Genomic DNA, 8620 nt, shown 5'->3' with positions numbered 1-8620 from the left:
CTTCAGCTAAAATGAACCTGGATGTCCTTGTATACACACTAGTGTTAGTATCTTAAAGCTGGGGTATGTGATTTCTGATTGGTCAAAGTTAACATGAGCGGTACACTTTGACCAATCAGAGCGAGGCTCCGATTCTCTGTTCTTATTGGCTGTTGGGACTGTCCATTCACTTTGGCACCGACTTTGTTGGTGTAGAGAGCGTGTCAGGGAGGGACCATAGGGGAGGGACCAAAGAGAACAAGTGGAGCGGTTGAGGTGTTTGAATTCGAATCTCTATCCCAACTGCTATTTTCTCCCCAAATCCTCCACCCCAGCTTTAATACTAAAATAAATCGTTAGCCTCATAGCATAATTGCCTAAATCAAATTTACTCTACTCTACTTTTACGCTACATCTACTCTATTCTACATCTACTCAACTCTACATCTACTTTACCCTACTCTATAACCCTTAAAATATGACTTAGGCAATTATGCTATTAGGCTAACGAAAAGTAGATGTAGAGTAGAGTAGATGTAGAGTAAAAGTAGAGTAAATATGATTTAGGCAATTATGCTACGAGGCTAACGAAATGTCAAATAAGTATCGAATGCTAGTCTGTATACAACAAACATTCAAGTTCATTTATCACGTGAGGCGAAAATGAACCTTTTTTTTTTGGAGGATTCGGCTAAAAAATCTCTCACCACAAACACAGAACTGTATTTCTGACAGACAAGCAGAATTACGTGGTGATTTAGAAAATGACATTTTAACTGGATTGAAACCACAGCCGAACGAACGGGATTTTACAGCAAGTTTTTCTGTTCGCAAAACCTCTTAAATAAGCGCTTTTTTCTCTGTCTGTGTGTGTTAATTGTTAAATGAATTCCACATGCAATTACAAAAGGGATAACATGTTTTAAAACGCAAAGGAGAAATTTGACACCTTGGGGAAAATGCTTTGGTTTCACACACACACACACACACACTGTTACGGCCGGCCACCCCAGGCTCGTTTTAGCCGGCCAGTAAACATGAAAATAAACCAAATGAAACCATGAATCCAAGTAATAAGGTGATTTATTACAAAATAATCCCACAACACAACTCAACATAGGAGGCTGCAAACAAAAAGGAAAACGGGAGGAAAACCTGGGGCAGCACAGTTGACTGCTATATTGCCCAGGTCTTCCTCCAGCTAAACTACAACCCCGGCCCCTCTAAAACTACGAAAACAAAAAGAACACCGTCTAGCAGCCCCCCATAAGTAAACCTACAAACTAAGGCGGCTATCAGCAGCCGCAGCAGGTCAGCCGCAGCAGGTCCGACAGGCAGGCAGAGAGAGAGCCAGAGACCGGCGCAGGCCAAGCCTTTAAGCCCCACCTAATTAGGCGCACCTGCTGCCAATCAAGCTCCAGAACACCTGAGAGTGAGGCCGTGTCTGAACTGCCATACTAACGTCCTACTCATACTCATTTTGACTTCAATTTGAGTATGTGACGGTTGGGTATGCGAGTTTGGGTATGTGAGAAATTCCCGGATGAGTACTAACTTCCGGGAAGATTTTGGGTATGAATCGATCGTATACTTTTCCTACTCAACCGCCCCACAATGCACTGGGTCAATTCTACCCGCCCAGGAAAATGAAATATTTTCGAGCAAGTTGCTAGGCAACAACATTGTTTGGGGTTCCGCGATCTGACAACTGTACGTGCAGTCATTCATACACTCTTACAATAGATAAGAGATGAAGATAAATACCTAACAACATTAGAGTCACTAAGTGAAATGAGTGTTGTGAGTCTGATAGTGGAGAGAGATCAGAACAGATCGCTGTCCCACACACCGCGGCTCGTCCAGCTCAACTCACAGACAGCTGAGTGCTGATGAGCCGGACAGAGAGCGTCGGAGGGATCCTCCGCATCAAAACATCATTATTATAAAACAAGAGGTCTAAAACACAGATGATGAACACAGGACTGTAAAAATCTAGTTCAATATCTAACCTGTAGAGGGCGGTTATAAGCTTAACAGTGTCTAAACTGCCTGAATCTTATAAGAAGAAGAAGAAATTCTTCATTGCTTGAGTATACTTCAACTGAGAACGTTTTAGACGCAGCTCGCATACACAATCGATCTTTGAGTAGAGAGTATGCATGAGTATGTAGGATGTAGGACGCTAGTATGGCAGTTCAGACACGGCCTGAGAGAGTGTAGGAGGGAAGAGGAGGGAGGAGCAAAGAGGTGGGAGCGCGTAACACACACACACACACACACACACACACTCGCACTCGTACATGTACACGCACACTCGCGCACGCACGCACACACACACACACACACACAGACCACACACACACACACACACACACACACACACACACACACACACACGCACACACACTCACACGCACACACACACACACACACACACACACACACACACACACAGCCGTAGAGCCAGTAACTGCATTTCCCCAAAGAATTCTCAAACTGTTCCTTTTTAAAATGGTCTGAATATGCAAATAACTGGATATTAACGTGTGTGTGATACTGTGACTATGATTGTAGCTGAAACTGACCACTAAATTTCATAGATGACACTGGGATCAGATTTGAATGTTTGTATGTAATCAATTCCCATTAATGATGACTGACCCTGCGTTCCAAATCACATACTCTTTCTTTTTACTACACTACATACTAAAGTACAGAAGAGTTTTAGGGGCCACAGGAGAGAGAAACTTTTTTTTCACTATGTCGAGAAATGTCAAGAATAAAGACGAATACTCCAAAATGCTATTGGAGTTAGTGGGGGCTTTTTTGTATTTTCAGCTTAATACAATTGACATGCATGTATTGGGACGTCCTAAATCTTTTTCTGGCATACTAGATAGTAGGGAAGTATGGGGATTGGAACGCAGGATGACATTGACACCCGACTGCACAAATGTCAAAACATTCCAGCCTTAAAGGTGGAGTCAGTGATTCTGGAGAATGCTTGTTGTCAACATTTATTTTTCTAAATTAGTGAATATCTCCTCATGATCTGCTACCTGTCTGTACTGTGTGTGTGCTGAATACAAACGGGTATGTTGCATTCTACGGTGGCCCCCTTTAGTTTACATGCCCGGTTACAGAGCCTAGGCTGGTTATTAACACTTTTTTCCAGCACACACACACACACACACTCACACACACACACACACACACACACACACACACACAGTAAGGACAGGTAGCGGATCGTGAGGAGATATTCACTGATTTTGACAAAAAGTGGTTTTGACAACAAGCGTTCTCCAGAATCACTGACTCCACCTTTAAATGAAAAACCAAACTACTGCTCTTCTTTATAAATTCTCCTCTGTCTTTTGTCTTGTACCTGCTACTACGAATGTTTGGATAAATTTTAATTGCACATTATGTATTTTTTTTATTATTATTATGTATAAAATGTAACTGATAACTGTCCCAATCTGAAACATATTGCATTTGTAAAAGTTGTGTGTTTGTTCTACCATTTCATAGATTCAATATTTAGTACTTCGTAGTGTCTTAAAGGTGTAGTCAGTGATTCTGGAGAACGCTTGCTTGTTGTCAAAATCAGTGAATATCTCCTCATGATCCACACAACCTGTACGTTCTGTGTGTGTTGCCAGTTTACGGAGCCTAGGCTTTGTATTATTAACACTGGATTTTCAGCGCACACACAGTACGGACAGGTAGCGGATCATGAGGAGATATTTACTGATTTTGACAAAAAGTGATTTTGACAACAAGCGTTCTCCAGAATCACTGACTCCTCCCCTATTCTAAAGTGCCTGAATTTACGTCCCTAAACCACTGTACACTACACATTGAACCTCTCGATCGACTGGCAAGTGTACCACAAAGTTGTGTATTTCTCTATGTGTTATGGATTATAATTGTAAATATGTTGCTGTAAAATGTCCATATTCTTTCATAATTTAAGAGAACAATTGGTGCCTTTTTTTGTCTCAAAATACACTTCTGCTTATGCACTGTCTGCCTGTCTGTCTTTGTGTCTGTGTGTGTGTGTGTGTGTGTGTGTGTGTGTGTGTGTGTGTGTGTGTGTGTGTGTGTGTGTGTGTGTGTGTGTGTGTGTGTGTGTGTGTGTGTGTGTGTGTGTGTGTGTGTGTGTGTGTGTGTGTGTGTGTGTGTGTGTGTGTGTGTGTGTGTGTGTGTGTGTGTGTGTGTGTGTGTGTGTGTGTGTGTGTGTACTGGTAAAAGAAAGAATAATAAACAACTAAATTATAAATTATAGCTGCAGTTCGCTAGTTTCATGAACAAATGCAGAAACAAGTCTTTCATTCCAGCCTTTTAAAGGTGCAGTCAGTGATTCTGGAGAACGCTTGTTGTCAAAATCACTTTCTGTCAAAATCACTAATATGTTAAAAAAAAATCTTTATTTAAAAAAGCTTTATCCAGCATCTATAGGCCTAGATATTTGATTTAAAAAAAATTACATATTAATTTAGGCAAAGTAATCAACTGGCAAAGTTTCATCATGATATCCATATGTTAAAAATGGTCCCTGCGTTCCAAATCACATATTTTTTCCTTGTACTACACTACCTACTAAAGTACAGAATAGTATTAGGAAAAAAAAAATCAGATAAGGAAGATTTTTTTTCATTATGTCGAGAAATGTCAAGAATAAAGACGAATACTCCAAAATGCTATTGGAGTTAGTGGGGCCTTTATGTATTTTCAGCATACTACAATTGACGTGAATGTATTGGGACGTCCTAAATCTTTTTCTGGCATACTAAATAGTAGGGAAGTATGGGTGTTGGAATGCAGGGTTACTTCCACCTCTGGCTATATCAGTCATTTGTGTGTATTCAAGTGAAGTATTTGCAGCAGGTAACGTGACACCTGTTGCGAGGGGGGGGCGGGGTTTAGTTAAAATCACCGAGAGAGAGAAACGAGCGTAAATTCACCTCATTAATTTAGGCTAATAAGTAATCCACTGGCAAAGTTTCGTGATGATATCTAGGCTATACGTTAAAAATGTTACTCTTTTTACCTGCTATGTCTCTCTCTGAATTCTTACTTCTACCTCTGGCTATATCAGTCCTTTGTGTGCATTCAAGTGAAGTGTTTAAGCCCTACTATGGTTTAAGCAGGTAACGTGACACCTGTTGCTCGTGGGGGCGGGGTTGAGAGAGATAGCGAGCGCACCTGGGTGTGGCCCTGCATTGTTTTTACTCACAACAGCAGTTTCAGTCGAACCATTTCGGGCGGAGCGCACACAAAGACAGGACTCAGGAAAATAAGGCCATATTACAACAGGTGAGTGAGTTGTGACTATATATGTATGGGATTAAAACCATCGTATTTCAAAATTCTTGCGGTTTGAAATGTTTTGTAACGTGGCACCTGTACCGCAGCTAAGCTATAACCTAGACAGGTGTGTGTGTGTGGATAGATAGATAGATGGAGGGATAGATAGAGAGAGAGAGAGAGAGAGAGAGAGAGGGGGGATAAATAGATAGAGAGGGGGAATTTGAATCACTCATACTAAAACGCTTCTTCACTGATGTGGTGGGAAGATAATGGAGGGGAAGTTAGGTGACTGAAATGTTGTTTTTAACGTCAATTATTATAACGTGAATATGTAGCAAGGTGAAGAGATATGTATGTGATCTCTCAAAGCAGCTGCCTAGTCTGGCGTTGGAAATTCGTTTTAAGTCGTTTAAAATCACATAGTATGTTATGATAATTGAAGGGTAGTTACTTATGATGTCACTATAGGCCTAAACTGAAACGATTAATTTACCTGTTAATTGAATGGCTTTTTTTCCTTCTTCTTTTTTAATAAATAAATAAATAATGGATTACTTTTTTTTTCAAGCGAAACTCAAAAAATATCTAATTTTATATTGTATCGTTTATTTAGTTTTGTCTGGCAATTGAATTTGGGTGAAACAGGAACGTTTTTAGTTTTCATATAGTTTTATTGTAACTTGAATATATGTATGCAATTGAAGAGATGTGTCAGTTTCAGAGCAGCTGCACAGTCTGGCGTTGGAAAAATTATCGTTTTCAAATGACAAAGTAGGTTATGTATGTTATGATAATTGTAGGCTACTATGATTTCACACTATAGGCCTAAACTCAAATCTGTTGAAAGGCTTTTTTTTTTCTTAACATTTTTTTTTTAAATAAATAATGGATTAATAGCTTGTCATTTTTTTAAAGCAAAAATGTCAAGAATGATCTCCAATATTTACTCATAGTTATATTATAGAATTAATTAAATTGAATTAAACTAATATCTCTAAATTGAGAGTCGGTTTGTAGTTTTGTAGTTTTATTACAACCTGAATATGTAGCCAAGGGAAGAAATGTGTCAGTTTCACTGGTGCCAAGTCTGGCATCTGAAAAATGTTAAATATCCACTCCTGGCGTTTTAAATGTGAGGAATGAATGGCTGCTATATTTGGTGTTCAATCGTTATGATATAAATATCTAATAAATACATTTGGGATTCATTTGAAGTTTCTATAGTTTTATACTGCTGCAAAATGGTCGTTTCAAATGCATAGACACTGTCTGTTATGATTGTAGTATGATTTCAAAATAAAGCAAAACAGATTAATTGATCTGTTTGATTGGCATTTGTGTTGTTATGGATAATTTTTCGAGAACAAATTTCAATGTTTTACTCTTAGCTTCTGAAATTGCATCTTTTTTTGTGTTATTTTGACTGCTAATTGAACTTTTAATTTTTTTTTTAATTTTCATGAATTTTTTTGATATTATACTGAACTGTTGGTTACTGTTGGCTACTAACCAGCAGAATTAATCAATGCTTAACATGAATTACTTTCTACTATGTTTTATTTTGTAGTAATTCTGTCTTATTGGTTAAAACTGTTTGTTTTTTTCACAGATCACGGAACCTTGGATCCAGCAGAAATGTCCTCGATGCCAAACGGGAGTCCGCCTCCCTACGATGGAGAAGGATAGTGAGTTCAATTCCTCTTTTTATACATATAATAAGAAAACTTTACTGTTTTAAAAGTCTTCAAATATTCACTGATTTAAGGCCAAAGGCACGGTCTATATCGAGGCACAGAAAGGCCAAGATATATAGAGTAATAAGAGTTATGTTTATCTTTATTAGTGATTTTTTTTATTTTTGGAAACCATTTTTTTGGCTTGAATTCATTGAAATTTGCGGGATTTAATTTTCATATTTTTTTTTTTGCAATATCTAAATATCTAAACAAAATCTGATGATAGCGACTCCTCAAATTATTATCGATTGATTTTCCGTGACTATAAGGAAGTTCAAATTTAAGTTTTTTTAATGTTTTTGATGCGTAGATTTCACCGAACCAATTTGAGAAACTGGATTCTTTTGACTTTAACTTATGTTTCTAAACCAGATAACTAAATAATTACCGATTGGCTTTGGGCAACATGAATATAGAAATATTTCGTTTTTAAATACTTAATTTTTAGTATTTTTTTTTTCAATTTTTTTTACAGAACAGTCAAGTTTTAAAGCTCTGGCATTTATTGTTATTTATATAATGTGTATATATAATAATATCTATTTCTCTTTCTTTTCAGTAATGGCCCTCCTCCGTCACAGCCAGGAGGATAGTGAGTTATTTTCTCTTTCAATATACAAGAAAACTTTACTGTTTTTAAAGTCTTCAAATATTCACTGATTTAAGCTAATGTCACTGTGTCTATATGGAAGCCCAGAATGATTGATTGATTGATTGATTGATTGATTGATTGAATATTTTATTATTGTGTCATGCATTAGCAGAAAGGCCAAGATATTAAGGATAATAAGAAATTTTTTTTTTCTATTTTTTTTTTTGCTATTTCAAACACAAAAAGGAGATATTGGTTGCCTATTGATATATATTTTTTTAATATAATTTTACACACATTTACATTGTCAAGGTCAAGCTCACTTTTATTTATATAGCACCTTATAAGAACCTAAATTCACCAAAGTGCTTTACATAAAATACGTAAATTGAAATACAACAGCACACATTAAAAAACACGTACAGCAATGACACAAAACAATTCATTAAAACGTAAAAGCCTGTGAAAAAAGGTGAGTTTTAAGAGTGGACTTGAAGGTTTCCAGAGACTCAGATGAGCGAATATGGTGTGGTAAGCTGTTCCAAAGTTTCGGGGCAACCACGGAGAATGCACGATCGCCTTTAGTTTTAAGCCTGCTTTTTGGCACATCCAGAGATAAGCTGTTTGCAGACCTCAGAGCTCTGAGATTGTGTTTCATATCCGCAGTAACTGCCCTTTTAAAATGGTTTAAAACAAACCTAGGCCTCTATATATAAATGAATAAAATAGATTATTAAAACTCCGAAATTTATTGTTATTTATTTTTCATTAATTTCTTTGCATTTTCAAAAACAAAATAAATAAATTATTATTATTATATTATTACTCATTGTAATCTGATGAAACAGAATTAATTGTAATCACGTTCAACCTGTTTTTTTTTTTTTAATACTCGCCTTTCTAGACACCCAAGGACACCTCGCAAAACATATCTGAAAAAGTACATTCAAGGTCACTGGAAAACATTTAAAATAGATCAAATTGACAGGGTGGAACT

General features: G+C 37.1%; 2 protein-coding genes across 6 annotated transcripts in view; both read left to right on the top strand.

Moving 5' to 3' along the window:
- marveld2a (MARVEL domain containing 2a) overlaps positions 1 to 8620 on the top strand; it is a 107411-nt gene that overhangs the window by 14975 nt on the left and 83816 nt on the right. For 2 of the 4 annotated variants that reach the window (XM_080046928.1, XM_080046929.1), the window contains exon 11: positions 1 to 3987. This exon is cut by the window's left edge and continues 110 nt beyond it. In XM_080046928.1, coding sequence (XP_079903054.1) covers positions 1 to 10 — 10 coding nt within the window. In that variant the 3' untranslated portion in view covers positions 11 to 3987. Of the gene's footprint in view, positions 3988 to 8620 lie in introns of those variants that run through there. The other 2 variants (XR_013845338.1, XR_013845339.1) reach the window with 2 other exon arrangements.
- The window catches only part of oclna (occludin a), a 254069-nt gene continuing 250628 nt past the window's right edge, over positions 5180 to 8620 (top strand). For both annotated transcript variants that reach the window (XR_013845340.1, XM_080046932.1), the window contains exons 1-3: positions 5180 to 5301; positions 6905 to 6980; positions 7591 to 7623. Coding sequence is in view for 1 of the 2 variants with exons in the window: in XM_080046932.1 (XP_079903058.1) it covers positions 6931 to 6980; positions 7591 to 7623 (83 nt within the window). In the remaining variant the exon portion in view is untranslated. The remainder of the gene's footprint in view (positions 5302 to 6904; positions 6981 to 7590; positions 7624 to 8620) is intronic.

Source organism: Ammodytes marinus (genome assembly GCF_949987685.1).
Source record: "Ammodytes marinus genome assembly, chromosome: 18".
Lineage (NCBI taxonomy): Eukaryota > Metazoa > Chordata > Actinopteri > Uranoscopiformes > Ammodytidae > Ammodytes > Ammodytes marinus.
Note: the sequence above shows the minus strand (reverse complement) of the source record. Positions and strands in the feature narration are given on the sequence as shown.